Below are 18,827 nucleotides of genomic sequence, written 5' to 3' on the forward strand. Positions count from 1 at the left end.
CATACAATATGTTTTGTATATATACATTGTGACTATTGTAATAGTATAATAGCGTTACTGTACCTCTATTTGAAAAGAATGTGAATTTTCTATTGTGCTGTCATAATTGTCAGAGTTACAAGAACTGAATGCGGCAGAACAAATCAACCAAGATATAAAATCAAAATTAAAAATGGTTAATTGCCAACATAGTGTTTAGTCCTTTTCTGGCTTTGAACGTTCCATATGATAGACTGTTTCAAATACATTTTGAGACACATGTACTGTACACATGACTTGACTGGTCACTATAACATAATTGTGCTTTCCAATTTAGGTCACATTACATGATGTTTCAAATGATGTACAATCTAAAACTTACACTTTGCCCTCCAGCTAGAAAGGCAGGCCACATTTGCATGTAACCAGCACAGCTTTGGATGAATATCAGACAACATGTATTGTATTTCAGTCCATATCTGCAAAATGTACACTTCTAGACGATGCGCCTGCCAATGACGATGCACCTTTCATCGACGACGCGCCCGCCATTGGCTCATCAGTTTCCTCATCCCTGCACTTGGAGTTGAGGAGTTCTCTGCGGATCTCGGGTGTGATCTGCTCGTGGGTCTGGGCTCGAAGAAGGTCAATCATCGCTTCCTTCTGCTCGCTGGCCAGGTCCTCTTTGTAGCGCTGCACGAAGGTGAGGAGACACTGGTGCCACAGGACTGGCAGCTGTCTCTTATCACTCACAAACCTGGAGGAACAGCACAGTTGTCGATACATGAAGATCACAGTATGATTTAGCATTAGTGTTGTCTTGTAATCTGTAAATCTTAAACTCATAAAGTTTGGTCTTACTTCGTGGTGACCTCTTCACTGCTAAAATTCATGATACCACAACTATGCATTGTACATGTACTACTTAAGGGGCCATTACACTGTTAACAACCTTTGGCCAAATTTGTTTCCTCCCCAGAAGTTGATCTCTAAAATCGTGCAGTGATTAAGAGTCGTATTGCTGCCAAAAATGTTCTTTACAACTGTATTAGCAATATCTCAAAAGGCTGGCAAACTGTGGTGCATATAACTCACCTTAGAAAGTGGAAGACCATGGCATCCACCACTCTGTAGGGAAGAGCGTACTTCTTGTCGAGTAGAACCCTCAGGAAGATGCTGTTAGCTCCGTTGTAGTCCATCTCCGCGATTTTCAGCATGGCGGCGCTTGAGTGGAGGACGGGGATGGAGGTCTTGGCGAGCACACTGCTGATGATGATGGCTTCTCGTAGCGTACACGTACCAGACTGGGGGTGGGGAAAACACCAGTCAGATGAATACTTTTTTTAAACAAAAAGTGTCCATTCTAACATATGGCATATGGGATGTTGCCCATTTCCACTGGTAATGGTGTATTCATCAAGTCCATACTCTTTCTCATAAGTGCTGAGTGCTAAACAGAGAAAGCAGTATATACCATTTTAAAAGCTTAGGTAAGACTCTTTACAGAATCAAACCCACAACCTACCGCCTACAAGATGAGTACTATCCACTAGACTTTTGCAACTTTACTACTTCCTTGTAACATCTTTTATATTTGCTAACAACAGATACTTTCATGACTGTCTTTCCTTCCTTCTTATACACAGGAAAATCTTTGAACTATATCATTGACCACTTTGAAGGAAAGATAGTTAGAATCATACTCACCTCACACAATGGCAGAAGAATACCCTTCATAAACGCTGCTGGTTTAAACAAAGCCTTTTTCAGCGCCTGAAACAAAAATCAAGTTAATGCCTTTTCAGCATTGTGATATTGAAACATCCACACTACAAACATGTAGCTTTTACATGGATCTTACAGTGTAGCAGTCTGGCAGAAAAAGCATCCTTTTTGTACAAAAATAAACTGAACACCCCTTTGCTTTTACTAAGATAAATACATACATCACTAATCATATACTTACCATATACAGGTGGAAGTTTAATCTCTTGAATTCCGTGATGTCATCACGTACTCTTGGTAGAAGGACAAGGTTGAAAAACCTGCAAAAACAAAAAAGGCAAAACAATATAACCTATATCATGTAATTAGCAAATATTATGTAGAACCAGTACTTATATAGTAAATATCAAAACATGGTAAGTAGAAAATCATGCTGTGTGATAGGCATATACTGCAACTGGAATAGCCAATGAGGAAGCAGGAAAAAGAATTCACCTTATTGGCCTAATCTTAGCCAATCAGGGAGACAACTGTTGATTTCATGGCCAATGGAAAAGCCTGTCAAAGCCGCCTTACCTTTGTGCCATCTTGACATTGAGGTTGGAGGTGAAGATGCGTGTGGCCTGGTACATGGCAGCAGCAGTCCATGTCTCAGGCTCAGTGATGTACAGAATCTAAGAAAGAATACAGTATTGTTAAAGCCCCTGTCAAACATTTAGGACCTTTCCACAACTTAATTCCTGATGACTCCCCAACCAAAGCTGGCACTGGGTTTGGAGTAGTCTGGAAGCCATCCTATTCTAGCTTCAGTTCACCCATGTGCATGATCGCCTCCAAGCAGACTTTCCTTACTTGGATTTTTCAAAATATGTAAAAGAATACAAGGCAACCTCACCACCCAACTCTTAACCACAGACGACCTTACTCACTACTAACTCCCAACCATGGTCTGGGTAAGGTTGGGAGGGCATGGTCGACTATGTGTAATGGGCTTTATGAAACACAATACCAAAACTTTGTCCCTACTAAACCTTTATCTCCAATCATATAATGATGATGATGATGATCTCCACTCATATAGCTCCCTTCAACACTGCTCACGACTAACTCACAAGTCACAACCATGGTCTGAGGAAGGTCAGGACCAAAAGGTTTGGCAGGGTTTTGTGTTATGAAACACAGTTCCAAAGCTACGTATACAGCCCTACTAAACCTTCATCTCCAATTATGTGACAGCCTCTAAGTCTAACATCACACAGCTTAAAATTTCCTCACCTGTTCCCAGTTGGCCAGTGCAGGGATGATCTTGAAGGCCTTGGGGAGTTTCCCACTACGATAGCGGCACAGGATCTGTCGCACGTCCTTGTAAACTCTCACCACACGCTCGTCAAGGTCAGGCATGGGCAGGCTGCCATCTTAGACAACAAGAAGATATACATAAGCTTTCTTCAAATTTTCTTATGAAGAAAGTACTAAAGGAGGAAAAAGGACATCTTGGCTGAGCCATACATATAAGATTCACTTGTACCCTATTCACATTACAAACATACAATACAGTCAATGAAATCAAACCTGTACTAGTGACCACTTCTACATGTCATAAGGATCACCTGACCATTATGGCCACCTCAGATCATTTTTCCAATTAAAGCAAGCAAGAATCCTGGTCTATAGTGGACTATCTACAGACCCCATCCTTCTCCTTCCACCGCATTTTACCTTTCCAAGTCATTTACACCTCTTTGGAGTCAGGAAAGTTGTGTTAAGAGCCATTCCCAATAACCTGGAATCCAGTCCTTCATGGCTTGGCCTATGTAGCTAGTGCAGGCTCTCTATGGAGCAGATGCCGCTGGGTAATCGTCTGCACCCAGTAGGATTTTCACCCGATGGGTTTTTGCCCAATGGGAGTCAAATTGGCCAGTAACAAAGGAGTGGTGACACACAACTATCAACGGACCTTGGTACAGAAATCGTGAGCGCCATTCTGACAAACAGTGCTGTGAGAACCCTTTTAATTTGAAACTCAGGAAAGTCATGTAGAGTGCCATTCCCAACGATACAACTTCTAGCTAGGGATGCAAGGGATCAAACCTTGTAGGGGGCAGAGTTTTGAAGAGCCCTTGTGGTGACCTTACCTGACCTCTGACTGGCCAGCTCTGTTTTCCTCTCCGTGATTTTCTCCATGATGATGTCGGCGAGCGTTCTGCGTACGGGCGGGTTCGCCGACATGAACAGCGCCAGTGCCTTCTCATCATCTTCATCAACCTCCTACATACACACAATATTCAAGACATCAAGTTTCATTGACATTGGTAAATCAAAACATATTTGATTCTTACCTACCAAACCAAAGTGATTAGCGTATAAGTCACAGTTTTCTTGCGTTAGTACCGAAGAAAATAACCCAAAATACTAAATAATTCTAGGTCAGTCTACAAAGCTGCCTTAGTACACTTTTTAACAATATCAACAAATGCAGTACAACTTAATTACCTTCCTATGATATGAAGGTCAGGTGTTTGGTTGTGATAATATGGCAGAGTAACTGTGGATGTATCTGTGCATAACTTGCTACGCTACTGATGGATCATAATTCATATCTTTGTATACTTTTGCTTTCTGCTCTAAAATAAAGGAATTAAAATCTACAAGTGTGATTATACTCACCACTTCCTGATAGTCAAACTGTTCATCCTCCGCCCTCTCCTCTTCATCTTCCTCATCCTCAGAGTCATCATCATCATCCCTGGAGGGTCCCCCGAGTGTCACCGTCTTCTGAGCCGCACCCTTCCTCCCCTTCCTCACCACCCCATGCTCCTCCTCCAGCTCCTCCTGCTGTCGTCTCGCCTGCTCAAGGATCTTCCTCGACAGGTTTTTGTCCACAAACTGGTGGGGAAGAAATATACAAAATGTACTGTAAATGTATTTAAGTTTGCGGGGATTTAATTTCGCGGTAGCGGGAAAAAGAACTTTTCGCGGTGGTTTTGAGTTTGCGGCGAAGCGGCCACTGCAAAAACTGTGAACATTAAACCACCACGAAAGTATCTGCATTTACTGTGAGTGTGAATTTCTAAATCGTAAATGTTTGCAGTGGTTCTTGTAGTGACCTCTCCACTGTGAGTGTGAAATCGTAAACACGCATTTCCATTATATCACAACTAAAGTACAGAATTGTACAATAAATCTAACTGTGAACTTAACACACCACCAATCCTTTTACCTGCTATAACGTTACCTCAAAAATTTAATTCCCACAAAACAAAGAAATAAAAACATATTTCTGCTTCATACTGTTTACGTTAGGTCACATTTTTTATGCAAAGAGTGACACGTAACCAAACTCTGGAATCCAATATAACTTTGTAACGTTACTTAATGTATGAAATGTTGTTGTTGAAATGAATTTGATTTAGTACACAGTGCACGGGGAGGTGGGGTTTACCCAAGAAAAATGTCGGAAAAACATCGGCGCGTGCATGTGGGAATATGATGGTTTTTCGTCGGAATTTACGGTGATCCGTCTTGCCCTTTGGATTTTCGTAGGAAAACCGTATTCCAATGTCGATTTTCCAATGATATAACGGCACTTATCCGATGGACTTTTAACTTCCGACATTAATCTGATGGCCTTCCAACGACAGTTAATGGTTTCATGTCGGATTTTTTTTCCTACAGAGTTTCGATGCAGGTCACCTAGACAACAAGTTAACAAACGTGGCAGATGGGATTTCCCCGCTTGGATGTGGCCATGGCAACGCCAATGAGTGACGAATAGCTTCTTTATTGGTTACCATGGCTACTGAATGATTGACATCCGTGATCGTCGTGATTTGTTTTGTTTTCTCAGCTGTGGCGTTAAGAATATGAATAATTTAAGAAAAAAGGTAACTTCAGACGATCACTTTGAACCCAGAAAATGTGGGTTTGACCCCTTGATGCGACATTATTTTTTAATGTTTTCCCGAAGGGCAAAACACATTGGTTTGACCAAGGAGTTTGTTTTGACTCCCTTTTTGTTGGGGTAGACAAACAAAACAAATTCTAGAGTCAGCCTGAAGACAAGCTGGACAGCTCCCTGAAAGGTATATAGGGTAGGCCCGAAGGCTTCCCCTAGCAGATTGGCGATCCAGGCAACCAAGCCAAGACAGAGCAAACATCACGCTTCAGATTAACTTCATCAGCGTGAATGACTGCTGTACATAGTACCCGTTTTTAATGGGGGTATAACAAAATCAAAAAAGAAAGAAAACTAGACAAGAGAGACAAGACGTTTTTTCACTGTTTTCATTTTTTTTTTTACATCATTTCAAAGAACATACAAGAGAAGAAGGAAAGAAAAAGGGATGTGTCAAGCTACCCACAACAGGTTACTTGTCCGCCGAGCTCCCACCAACCCACTCCTGCCAACTTGACACATCCAAATAAAAAAGACATACGAAACGTACAAGACAGACAGTTCATACCAGACTGATACGACTACAGGGGGGAAGCAGGGGATTAAAAGCGTAGTCGCAGTTTTCCCCCGTCGACCCTCGCCCACTGCACTGAGCACCACAGAGACATAAACGTTGTTTCGTTCAGACGTACAAAGTCAAGCTTTATTCTTGAGCGGAGGCACTCCTTGATGTATGGGACCATCTCGACATGAGTCGAAAAGGTCTTGTCAAAGAGTGCTTCACAACGTGAGGACCATATGCGTTTCCTCGCGACGGCCAGGGTGTAGGTGATAGCATCTATCTTGCATTTTTTCCATGAGGGTGGCAGGATGCCATAGATAACCATCTGTTTATCTATTCGGAAGTCTGACATGACCCACCTCCTGAGAAAACCCTCCACCCAAGTCGATGTTAGCAGCACTTCGCTGCAGTACCACATGGCGTGCTCTACAGTTTCGTGGCCTTTACAATTCTGCCTTGGACAAGTTCCCGAGCGAATGTAACCCCAGTTCGAACAGAGCAGGGCATTCGTTTTGAGGGCGTGGTGTGCAACCAGCCATGCAGTGTCCTTCAGTCTGTTCTCCAGGAGTGGGTGTTGAACAGATTGGAAGGTTAATGGCCAGGGAACAGAACGCTTGTTAAGACAGACGCTTGGAATGTGAGCATCCTTCTTTAGAAGGCTGTCGTAGAGAGACCGCGTAGTGCACCCGGGGTCCCACTTTTTAGAGGGGGATGCCTCTACGAGTTCAGATACCAGGGACTGTAGAGCTTTGTAGTGGGGAGGGGCATTCGGGGAGTGGGGCATGTTATTGGACCATGTTGACGGGTCGAAACGTCTAATGAAAATACCGAGCCAGTACCTGGCGAGCTGCACCCAAGGTAAGTCTTCCTGGGACATGATGTCCGAGAAAGGCCGACTGTACAGACATTTTGCCTTCTTTGCTATGTCGATTAGGCCCCAGCCGCCCTTCTCAGGAGGAAGGTAGATGGTATTTCGGCTGATCATCTCACGCTTTTTGTCCCAGAAAAAGGCGAACAGTGCGGTATTGATTTCCTTCATGACCGAATCAGGAGGGGTGAACACCGACGCCAGGTACCACAGTTTGGCGGTGGCTAGAGAGTTTGCCACTGTCACTTTGCCTGTAAAGGAGAGGGATCTGGCTCCCCTTGTAAGGTTTCAACAAATTTGCGTTTACCTTCCTTCCAGTTGGTTAGGGGCATGTCAATGTTGCCAAAGACCCCACCAAGCAGACGGATGGACCCAGATGTCCATTTTATTTGTACAGGGGTGTCTGGTCTATTTCTCCATTTCCCCAGCCATAACCCCTCACATTTGTCTAGGTTCAACATTGAGCCTGAGCCTCTGTTGTACAGCCCGACAAGGTCAAACAGCCTGACGATAGAGTCGTCTGATGTCAGGAAGGCAGAGTTATCATCTGCATACAGAGACATTTTGGCTTCGTAGCCGCCTGGGAGTTTTACTCCATGCACCTCAGAGTCTTTGCGGACTGTCGCCGCAAACGGCTCAAGAGAGATTGCATACAACAGTGGCGAAAGTGGGCATCCCTGCCGCACTCCCCTTGTTAGGGCGAAGGGAGACGACAGGGAGCCATTCACCAAAACGGAACTGGAGATGTCGTTGTAAAGTATTGAAACCCACTTCCGAAAGGAAGGTCCAAATCCCATTCGTGCGAGAGTCTGTTGTAGAAAGGAGATGTTGACACGGTCAAAGGCTTTTGCTTGATCAAGGGAGACAATAGCACATTCGATGTTATTGTTATTTGCGTAAACAACTATGTCTCGTGTGAGTCGGAGGTTGCACTGGATCGACCTTCCTGGTACACCACAGGTTTGGTCCGGGTGCAACACCGACGCTATTACAGACTGAAGGCGGTTATTAAGAACTTTAGTCAAAATTTTGTAGTCGGTGTTTAGGAGGGAGATTGGTCTCCTGTTCTTGGGGTCCAATTCGTCTCCCTTCTTTGGCAACAGTGTCAAAACTCCAAACTTCTGGCTGGAGGAAAGTTCTCCAGCATCAAGAGCTTCTTGAAACATCTTCAGGAGGTCGTCGGCAATCAGATGCCAGAAGGTCGTGTAGAACTCTTTGGGTAGACCATCACTGCCCGGGCATTTGTTATTTTGCATGCTGCGGACTGAGTTTAACATTTCGTCGGTTGAGAGAGGGGCCTCCAATGCTTGGGCCTCCTCTGGGGTCAATGTGTTTTCAAGGTTGTCACAAAGCTGGTCAGAGGCAACCGGGTCCACTGGTTCCTCAGCAAACAGCTCTGCGTAGAATTCGTAGAAAACCTTTGCGATTTCGTCATCCTCATGGACAACTTGTCCCATTGAGTCTCGTATGGCACAGATCCTTTTCTTCTTGCCGTTGGAAGCGGCCTGCTTTAGGAAGAAGGACGTGCACTTTTCCCCCTCCTCAAACTGTTTGATTCGGGACCTGACGATGGCGCCCTGAGCTTCAGAGGTTGCCAACTCTGACAGTGCGTCTTTCGTGGCCTTATATTGTCTCAGGACATCAGGCGAGACCGCACCAGCATTAAGCTGGTTGGTCAGATCCCCTACAGTGTTGTTCAGTTGGTAACGAGCTTCTCTTTTGTCTTTGGCTATCTTACATGAGTGCTTAATTAACAAGGAGCGGGTTCGGTCTTTGACGTCATCCCACCAAGATCTCAGGGAAGGGTAACCCAACTTCAAAGTCTGCCAGTCCTTGTAGGACGCAGTGAAGTCCGACTGGACTTCTTTGTTCTTTAGGATGGAAACATTGCACTTCCACATGGAAGACTTCTTTTTAGCTGTTGGAAGCACATCGATTCCCACACAATCGTGGTCTGTGAAGTATGCAGGCCGGAAAAAATGGCCAGAGACGGGCAGATTGTTGGATGAGTAAAGTCTATCCAGTCAGCATGCTACAGCGTTATCAGGTTGACGCCACGTATATACGCGCCCATCCGGATTCAGCTGCCTCCACGAGTCGTGTAGGTTGTGACTAGCACAGAGGTTCTTTAGAATTTTCGAACCTCCAGAACTACGACTTGGATTCCCCCCTCTTTTATCTAGGCTGGGAGACTCAATGCAGTTGAAATCCCCACAAAGGACCGTGGACTCAGAGTTGGATAAGAAATTGCCTAGACCACGGAAAAATGTGGATCGTTCAGCTGCATCATTCGGTGCGTATACGTTGCACACTCGAAGAGAGCGCGTGCCGTCAGCCAGGACTGCGGAAACTACGCGACCCTCATCATCGCAGAATTTCTTAGTTATTTTCAAGTCAAGGGATGGGGAAAGCAGGATGCCTACACCTCTAGAGTTGGGCGTACCAAGGCTCCATAGGGCCTGCCCTCCCCATTCCTTTTCCCACTTAGTAGTTTCATCCACATGTGTAATGTGACTCTCTTGCAGGCAAACAATATCAAATTTGTGTTGTCTGCAAAAGTCGTATACCTGTTTGCGTTTGTTGGGATTGCGCATCCCACAAACGTTTAAGGTTGCTATAACCACCATCATTAACATAAAGAAGGCATTGAGCCTATGCATATTTTGGGGCATCATTATAGAGATTCTCCAGATGACGTGAACTCGTCGATGGCTAGCTCTCCTGATAAGGGAAGGTCGTAACCGGGACTATGAGGGCCCTTCGTTACTGTCGACGGCTCACTCTTTATTTTTGGGCTGACTTCTTCGTCGGAAGGCGCAGGCCTTTTAGAGGTCTGCTGGTCGACTTCCATCGCGTCAGATGACGGGTCTCCAGTATGTGGGGCCTTCTTCTTGGCCACCACATTTTTGACTGGTGTTTGAGGCTCTTCGACCTCGTTGTTCTGTTTGCGGCCATTTTTGGCCTTGCCCTTGCGCTTCTTGCGTTTCTTGTTGCGAGGATGGGTTGTGTCTTGCTCCCCGTTTGGTTCAATGCGCTCCGCAGAGCTCGGAGATGGTTGGGTTGCTTCAAGAAGCAGCTCCCTTTCTAGCTCCCTTTCTTTCTCCGTCAGTTCGTCAGAGGAAGCAAATTCCTCGGCGGAATCATCTTCCCCGCTCTCCTCCGACCCGGAGTCGCTGGAGTCAGTCTCGTTTGTTTGCTCACTCTGACTCTTACCACTGGAGACAGTCTCGTTTACTTGAGACTGCTCACTCTGACCAGGGGTCTTAGCACTGGCCACGGTTGCCTCAGCAGCCGGACCGCTGGTCCACTTATTGTCAGGCAGCAGTTTGTTGGCATATGAAGTAGGGCACCGACGTGCGGTGTGTCCCTCCTTGCCGCACTGATTACAAACTACTTGATTGCTGCATTCCGCAGAGGTATGCCCAATCAGTTGGCATTTGTTACAGAAGATGACAGTACATTGTGCTGCCTCGTGCCCTTCCTGGTAACATTTCAGACATGTTCTTTGTTGTCCGACGTACCGGAAAAAGGCTAACCGACCGTCTGCTAACCTCCAAGAGGACGGGATGTTTGCCCCTGGTTTGAGTATAACCTTGTACTGCCTGTTCCCATTACGGACAGTAGGTCTGTCCCTGTAGGTGGTCATACGGGAAGCCAGGACCTGTCCATAACGGGATAGCCAGTACCGTACGTGATTGTCATCAAACTCGTCCGGTATACGGGTTGCTGTGACGACTGTCTCAGCACTTCCGTACACACGGACATCTAAGTACTGTAGTGCCGAGAGTTTACCCCCATACAACTTTCTATCGTGAAGCGTACGGAAGGTCAAATCAAAAGACGTAGCGTTCAGCGCTTGCACTGTCTGGAGACTGGATGTAGGTATCCCCACAGAGTCCAGGAGTGCCCAGGTCTCCTGCTCAGATAACTTGTCTTTCTGAGCGGTATACGTAACGCAAATTGAGTTGTCTCTCCTCATTTTGCCTAGTCCAAAATCAGTCTATTTCTCTGTGGAGTATATGGAAGGTTCCTTCTAGGGTCTCCAGAAACCCCTTTTAGAGCCCCGGAATGCCACCTATTCTAAAAATAGCGATTGACCCAGAAAAACAGTGGCACCAGGCGGTGTGCTTGGACTGTACCAACCCCTTCACCCACTATGGCCGGGGGGCGAGGATACAGAAACAGCTCAAAACACCACAAATTCGATTCGAAGCGAAACAAGACTATGTAGGAATGTTGGCACAAACCTGCTTTCCTTTCCTACAAATTAGGAAGAGTATCCCTTCACGGGCAAGGGAAATATCTACCGGCAAAGATTGCACGTGTCCACCTACCCTCGTCTAGCGGCACGAGGACGTAGGGGGGACCCGTACGCTCGACGTGGAGGGTGTCGGTGGCACGAAAAACACCGTAACTCCTCCAAAAATCAACTTACAGAAGATCGAAAACCATCGAAATGATCCTGGTAAAACCAGCTAACCGACTGACTAAACCTCCGGCCTAGACTCTCACTCCAACCATACAAAAATGGCTGAAAAAGAGCTCTAGACCTGCAGCACGCGGCAGAAGCGTCTACACGACGCCACGCATGCGCCTTCATTGCGCTGCCCCAGGTGACGTTGAACACATAATTCATGCAGAGAGTTGTCTATGCTCGCATACTTTAGAATGTGGTTTATAAAATGGCCACATTATGTATTTTTCACAAAACTGTTCATAAAGAAACTGATTTAAGTGATTTTGCCAAGAACAATCGCGTATATTTCATGGTGCGTCAAACCCATTCACAAAACATGTTTATTATTAGAGGAATTCAATAAATAAAAACATTTAATAAATTATGTTAATGAGGTCCTGAAAACTCAAGGATGTACACACCACTTTTGTAATAAGTTGTCTACGCTTGCATACTTTGAATGTGGTTCTTAAAATAGCCATATCATAACCTTTTCACAAAACTGTACAAAAAGAAACTGATTTAAGTGATTTTGACAAGAACAATTGCGTATATTTCATCGTGCGCCAAACCTGTTCACAAATCATGTTTATTATCAGAGCAATTCAATGAATACAAACCTTTTGATAAATTATGTTAATGAGGTCCAGTTAATGAGCATTTTCTATTGCTGAGCCGTCAACCCAGTTGCTTATCATAGATAGATGGACCAAAAAAATGAATACCACACTTTCTTGATTAAAGCACCTTTGTTTTGGAAATAAAAATGTTTTCTGACTGATCTGTTATGGACCTCCTACCTTCAACTACTATTGTACTATGTACATGTGCAACATATCTCTTGCGTATGCGGAAACCAGAATTTTTTTTTTTAACGTTACGTGTTCTAATTCTGCGGAAGATTGCAGGACGTATTTCGGAAGATGCAAAACGTCGGCAGAAACTTGAAGCGCATTTCATGGCCGTTACCGATGACACATCTTTTATAAAATCGTTATGTCATCCACTTGCATGAAAATATCTTCATGGCTTTCATGGACCCATTTCGACGCACAGTATTTTTAAACTACGGTGATTCAGAAAAAATACTACCAATTATCGGACAGTGGTTATCTTTTTTTATTTACTTAGGATTCACCTGGGTAGATGGGGGGGGGGGGGGGCGCGAAGGAGGCCATATGACCGAAGGAGGCCATATATATAGGATTCACCGCAAAGGCTCATGGAGCCACTCAAACGTTTTGGGTTATAATACTGTATTGTGAAAGATGTCTGTTAACCCTTGACTTCATCAATCAAACAATCAAAAATGGTTTATTAGTAAAACAAAGTACTGGCAGCCAGGGGCTGAATTGTGACTTGTTGTACATTAAAATCTCTGCTTACTTAATATAATTAACATACACAATCAATTTCTAGCACGTGATTGCACTTTAAAACAAATGATCTCGGAGAGAATTGCTGTTTAAGTGGATAGTTCATTTAACATGAATAAAAGCATACATAGTTTACAGTTCATAAACATTGTCATTTTTTTCTCGTTGAGAAGCCTTAGCATTGATGGTACAGGACTGTTGCGGAATCTTGTAGTGCGGAAGGTAGGTACGGTCAGTGTTTGTGAATTCCGCAGGTTACGGCCATGCGTCTGACCACGGGTTTGCGGTAACAGGTGTGCAGTTCTTTCTGACTTCTGCATACTGGATGCAAACCTTCGGCAGAGGTTGGTCCTTCTGATGAGTAGTCAGTGTAGTTACGCCCGAGGACTGTTCGGCAGGCGCGTCTCTGTACAAGTTCCAAGGTTGCAGTCTGTTTGCTTGTAAGACTGTTGTGGTACACTGGTGCACAATATTCCAGAATAGGCCTGATAAATCCACAGTACACCGTTACCAAGTCAGCCACCGGTAGTCCGAGCGTCTTAAACAGTTTCAGATTGTACCCATGGGGAAGCAAGTCCGAGGAAGCTTATTCCATAGCGATGTCAGGTTGATCCGTCTTCTACTCGTATGGTCTGGCCAATGCTTGACTTTGTCTTTTTTATCAAGTGATAATATCCAGTCTATTATCTTGTTAATAACTATAGCCTGTGTGGACTGTCTTTGGCTGAGTTCATGTTAACTTTCGAAACGTGTTAGTTCCTAGATTAGTGTTAGTATCAGAGAGTTAGTTTTAAAGTGACAAAACAAACTTTTGAGAAAAACAGTGAAACATTAATAAATCAACAGGAAATCAAACTCAACAGGAACAAAACGGATAAATCAATAGATAATATAAGATAAAACGGTTCTTCCGTGACAGCACATCTCCATCCTCAAACTTTGACGGTATTGACAAACCTGAAGAATGGGAATACACGACATTAGTCATGATCAACATAATGCACTGGTCAACTAGCCACCGAAAGTGACAGTGGTTTCAAAAAGTGGGCATCCTAAAAAAAATTGTTAAATTACCCTAGTTAAAAAATGTAACATAAAAGGAAATATGTAATCAACAAAACAGTATCAACTCTGTCGCTCGTTTATTCATATCGAGATATTCCTACATTATCCTGTTAATCGGGGCCTGACGCCTGTCATGACCTCAAGTGACCTCCAGTCGGTGCGTTAAAACCGACACATTTCCAACATCTATTGGGAACGCATCGGAAGACTGACGGAAAAACAATGGGCGGGCGCCATTGATTTGGCCTGATTTCTGGATTTCTGTCGGATCCAACATCGGAAAATCTGAATGTGAAAATCCGACACAAATCTTACATAATTACGTTATCAACCCATTGACAATCCGACCTCCCCGTGCACTGTGGTATCTCAGCAAATCTAGATTTTAACGGCCCCCCTCCCCCCCTAAAAATACCCAAGTGCCAACATATACCCACCGATTCCTCTGGCTCGTCGGCAGCTTTCCGTTCCTTCGTCCGCTGCGAGGGTCTCACGGACTGGTCCTCTACGATCTGCTCGGCGAGCGATCCGGCATGTTGCTCTGTTTTTAGCCGCTTTACCTTCTTAACTTTCCCCATTTTTTCTACAGACGAATTTTCCGATCGTCGCAACGTGCAGTGGTGACCTTTGACACGGACCTCGCTTTGGGTTTTAATCCAGACGATACCATTTCTGAGGAAAGGGGTGGAGGGCATGTTACACCCAGAAATGAAAGTTTCAAACACTTTTTACCAGAATATAACGAATATAACATGTGCCGAGCACAAAATGACTATGAGTGCTCTACTCTAGTAGAGCTACTCTAACTGTAGTAGTGCGAAGATCTTTAACGTTAAGACTGAAAATACAGCAAAATACTGAGACTGAGTCGGATTCCTGCATCTGTTTGGAAATTGGCTTAAAACTTTACCGAGGTGCGTGAAATCTGCATAGTATTATACGAGGATGTTCATCACAGTGCTCTACTAGTGTCCATTTATTTATGTTTCCAAGTAAAGAATAAAGTGGGCAATCCATAGTGAGGTTAGAATCCTACAAATAACATTATACATCTTGTTAACTCAGATTTCCTTGTTAACTCAGATGCTTCCGAAGTGTTTCACACTGTCAAGATCTGTCAAGTGTCAACTTTGACTATGGTTTCGCTATAGTTGCTACTTCCATGGTGCAGAAATTTCAAAGTACTTTTATGAAAGTTCTTAGTAATGACGCTGAAGAAGAGTGATGTCTCACGGTCTGTCAATTGAAATGTCTTTAAGCAATCTTCCCCGTATCTTATCCAGTTGTAGAGATTGAATCGTCTATAAATACCAATAGAGAAATGTCTGAAAACTTTCGCAAAGCTTTGTACAGGTAATGCGGTCTGCCTGAACACCTAAGTCAACCTCAAACATGTAGTGTACATGGGGCAACAACCTAGTATGGCGCTCTGGATTGTTTATACATTTATGAATAAGAAAAAGTAGCAAGTCCCAAGTATTTACCAGGTATTTCGAGTTAATCCGCCTTTGAGGTCGTGTGAGGTCGTTTGAGGTCATTTAAGGTGTTTAGGCAGACCCCAGGTCATGCTGTAAGCGCATAGTCATGTGATCGGTGTAACCTGCGGCCACGTCTCATTTGCATACCTTACCATGAAAGGTTGACCCCGCAATTGTGTAACACATGACCTGCTGTTCGACCGCCCATGTTAGAATGAACATACGCTATACAACAACAACTGTGTCGTAAGAATGTGGACGTTCTTGGGGACTGCTATGCCGGATGTGTCTTGTCGACAATCGTCCCTTTCATAGGATCGTGCAACGATCGTGCGACGTCCGGTCTGTGTGAATGCGGTTTAAACACATCCAGCTGGTACTGAAGTTGTGTGGATCGCGTAAACTTTGAACCTTCGGCTCTGAATTATTAGATAGACACATTGCTTGTCTGTCAGGACAGAGGACCATGGCGGTATCTTTGGGAAAATACCGGGGCTGGATCGCTGTGCTGGGTGGAGTTTTAGTTCACCTAACCCTAGGAACTATCTACACATTCGGTAAGTATTTATAGGTGTTTAACGAATGAGGTTGAATATACGTGTATGCCCGTAGGCTTAGTGTGAAGATATATGTAGTGATTGTAGCCCCTCACCACTACTATTACTACTTATACAAATACTAAATTAGTAATACAAATACTGCCACCACCACCGTACTATTATTACTACCACTTCCACCACCACCACTTGTACTACTGTCACTTTTGCTACTACTACGGTATTGCTAACATGTATAAACGTGGGTTACTACTACTATTGGCTACTACCACTATCGCCACTATGGTCCCTAAATAAACGACGACGAGTACTACCACAGTACAACTATTACTACAACTGCCACTACACGTTTTTTTATTGTTACTACTACCACTTAACTTTACTACATGTAATACTAAACGTTACCGCGGCCGCTTTTAAAATTGTCATTCTTTACTTCCGGTTTCCAGGTAACATGAACCCATACTTAACGTCGTACATCCGGTTGAAGTCCTCCCCTTCGGACCTAACGTACAAGGTGAGAACATTCAACTCATGTCACCGTCTGGTGAGAGACTCGTGACTGGGTGCAAAGGTCTTGTTATATGAACTTTATTCTGTTTCTGTATACCGATGATATAACCACGCTTCGGCGTAACACACCAGCTTCGTCAGGTACGCGGTGCATCAGAAGGTTGTTATGTTACAATTAACGACCTGTCATACCTAACTTTTGCACATCTAGCTGTAAACCATGTTTTGATAAAAGCCACCCAATGAGAATGCTCCTTAGAGCGTCCACACTGACAGTTTCTAATATCTAATCATTCAAAGGATTGTATACTCTTAAATTATATCCAATTTATCTAAAATCCTTGAACAAGGAAAAAGACAGATAAATCATAACTAGGGCGTTTAGATCTATCGCTATGCGCTCATTCACCATAGATTTGGTTACTTTTTATAACACCACACCAGATCCTCGTCAGCAGAATCGAAGTTAAGTTGAAACGTTTTGTCTCATAAAGGAATACATGCACCTTCGAATCTGCAGACTCCGATCGGAATCTCTTTGATCATGAGCAGAATCGGTGATTCTGTCAGATTACAATTTCTACCATGATACATGTATATGTATTTTTTGTGACCTGTGAGCCAAACATACAAAATAACGATCTTCACTCGTTCTTCCTGAAGGTGTCTGTGTGGGTGTTCTCTCTCCAAGGCGCGGGCCAGGGGCTGAGCATGTTTGTCGGCGGCTACATCTCCCGGAGGATCGGCCCGAGGTGGACAGCGCTGCTGGGGGGATGGTTCATGAGGTCAGTACGAAACATATCAAAGCTAGTGGGCCCAAACTTACGTCACTTCTTCCCGGGCACAAGAGCTATCTAACGTCCAAACATCGTGACCATAGCTTGTTCTGAACGCGAGATATCAGACCAGGAAGTTCTACTGTAGTACCAAGGAAGCCGATAGGGAGCCCGAAATCTAATCATTCCAGTTCTTGTTACACCCTTACCAACACACCAAGTATGAAGCCAATTCACCTAGCCGTTCTTGAGTTATCTTGTCTACACACAGGCAGACAGACAGACAGACAAACGCAAGATAAAATATAACCTCCATGACATTTCATGGAGGTAATAAGAATATTTCGTGGTGGTAATAAGGAGTTCTTTTGTAGTGCTATATAAAGTCGCTAGGAGGCTCATAATAGAATGTGCCCCTTGTTTTGCCGACACATACCCACATTATGAATATCAAAAAGTTCCATGAAAAGCATCTGGATGAATATAAACAAAAGGTTGCAAGATATCAAGTTTAGGCCTACATCACAATTCCTACCCGGGTCCCGACCGGGCTGTTTGCGGAAACGAAAAAGTAAAGTTTATGCAAATGAGTATGCACAGGGCATCTGTTGAGAAAAAAAGTACAACGTATAGGAAAAGCTCTGTAAATTTGTTTACACAAGTTTTAAAAGAGGGAAGAGACTCATTCTAGATGATATGTCATTGTCATTATGTTTGGTCCGTTTCGTGTTGTCTCGGAATTTATGTCGTACTTAATTTTCGTTCCCAAAAGCTGTCCGACCGGGCTCCTTTCTGCCGGACGTTAGCCTAAGTTATTGTATTGCCCAAAAAAAGAACAGTTCTTATTTTCCTCCCTGCTGTAGTGCGGGAGTTATTCTGACGTACTTCACAGTGAGTCACTCCTTCTACGCCATCTTGGCGACGTACGGCCTGATGTTCGGACTCGGGATCGGTATAGCTTACGCGCCACCTTTGGCTTGTGCAATGAAGGTAAGTGCGATAGGGTTTTTTTTTGGGGGGGGTGGGGGGGGCGGTTTGACTATTTCCAGTTTTGCTCCCTCCATTCATACTTCAATTCCTTCAACGTGCGCGCTGTACAGGCTAACGTCACATTTCAAAACTGGGGCCCGTCCGGGCTGTTTGTGGAAACGAAAAATAGAAATGTATACGTAAATGATGCCCACGACTTATCTCTTTACGTCTTGTGTAATTTGTTGTATTTCATTAATCTCCTAACAGATCCTACGGTAGCATAAGATAGTATCTACAGCTGACAGAGGAGTGAAGCCGGCCCTGGAGTGCGTTTGCTACTGTGAGCGCGACACGCTCCTAGGCCGGCTTCACTCGTCTGTCAGCTGTAGATACTATCTTATGCTACCGTAGGATCTGTTAGGAGATTAATGAAATACAACAAATTACACAAGACGTAAAGAGATAAGTCGTGGGCATCATTTACGTATACATTTCTATTTTTCGTTTCCACAAACAGCCCGGACGGGCCCTAGTTTTGAAATGTGACGTTCGCCTGTACTGCGCGCACGCTGACGGAATTGAAGTATGAATGGAGACATCACCCT

General features: G+C 44.1%; 2 protein-coding genes across 2 annotated transcripts in view; one reads left to right on the plus strand and one right to left on the minus strand.

Annotated features, from left to right (window-relative positions):
* Positions 1-268: 268 nt before the first annotated feature.
* LOC118427440 (bystin-like) lies at positions 269-14,580 on the minus strand. The gene is made up of 9 exons (XM_035837240.1): positions 14,364-14,580; positions 4,372-4,590; positions 3,840-3,972; positions 2,980-3,119; positions 2,281-2,378; positions 1,946-2,024; positions 1,687-1,752; positions 1,075-1,283; positions 269-736 (listed from the first exon to the last, which is right to left on the minus strand). The coding sequence occupies exons 1-9, from the start codon at positions 14,502-14,504 to the stop codon at positions 448-450; spliced, it is 1,374 nt and encodes a 457-aa protein (XP_035693133.1). The 5' UTR covers positions 14,505-14,580; the 3' UTR covers positions 269-447.
* A 978-nt stretch (positions 14,581-15,558) lies between these two features.
* Positions 15,559-18,827, plus strand: part of LOC118428081 (oxalate:formate antiporter-like) — a 9,329-nt gene continuing 6,060 nt past the window's right edge. The window contains exons 1-4 of the mRNA XM_035838049.1: positions 15,559-15,961; positions 16,411-16,478; positions 17,138-17,259; positions 18,114-18,240. Coding sequence (XP_035693942.1) covers positions 15,871-15,961; positions 16,411-16,478; positions 17,138-17,259; positions 18,114-18,240 — 408 coding nt within the window. The 5' untranslated portion in view covers positions 15,559-15,870. The remainder of the gene's footprint in view (positions 15,962-16,410; positions 16,479-17,137; positions 17,260-18,113; positions 18,241-18,827) is intronic.

Source organism: Branchiostoma floridae, chromosome 12, assembly GCF_000003815.2.
Source record: "Branchiostoma floridae strain S238N-H82 chromosome 12, Bfl_VNyyK, whole genome shotgun sequence".
NCBI classification, from domain to species: Eukaryota; Metazoa; Chordata; class Leptocardii; order Amphioxiformes; family Branchiostomatidae; genus Branchiostoma; species Branchiostoma floridae.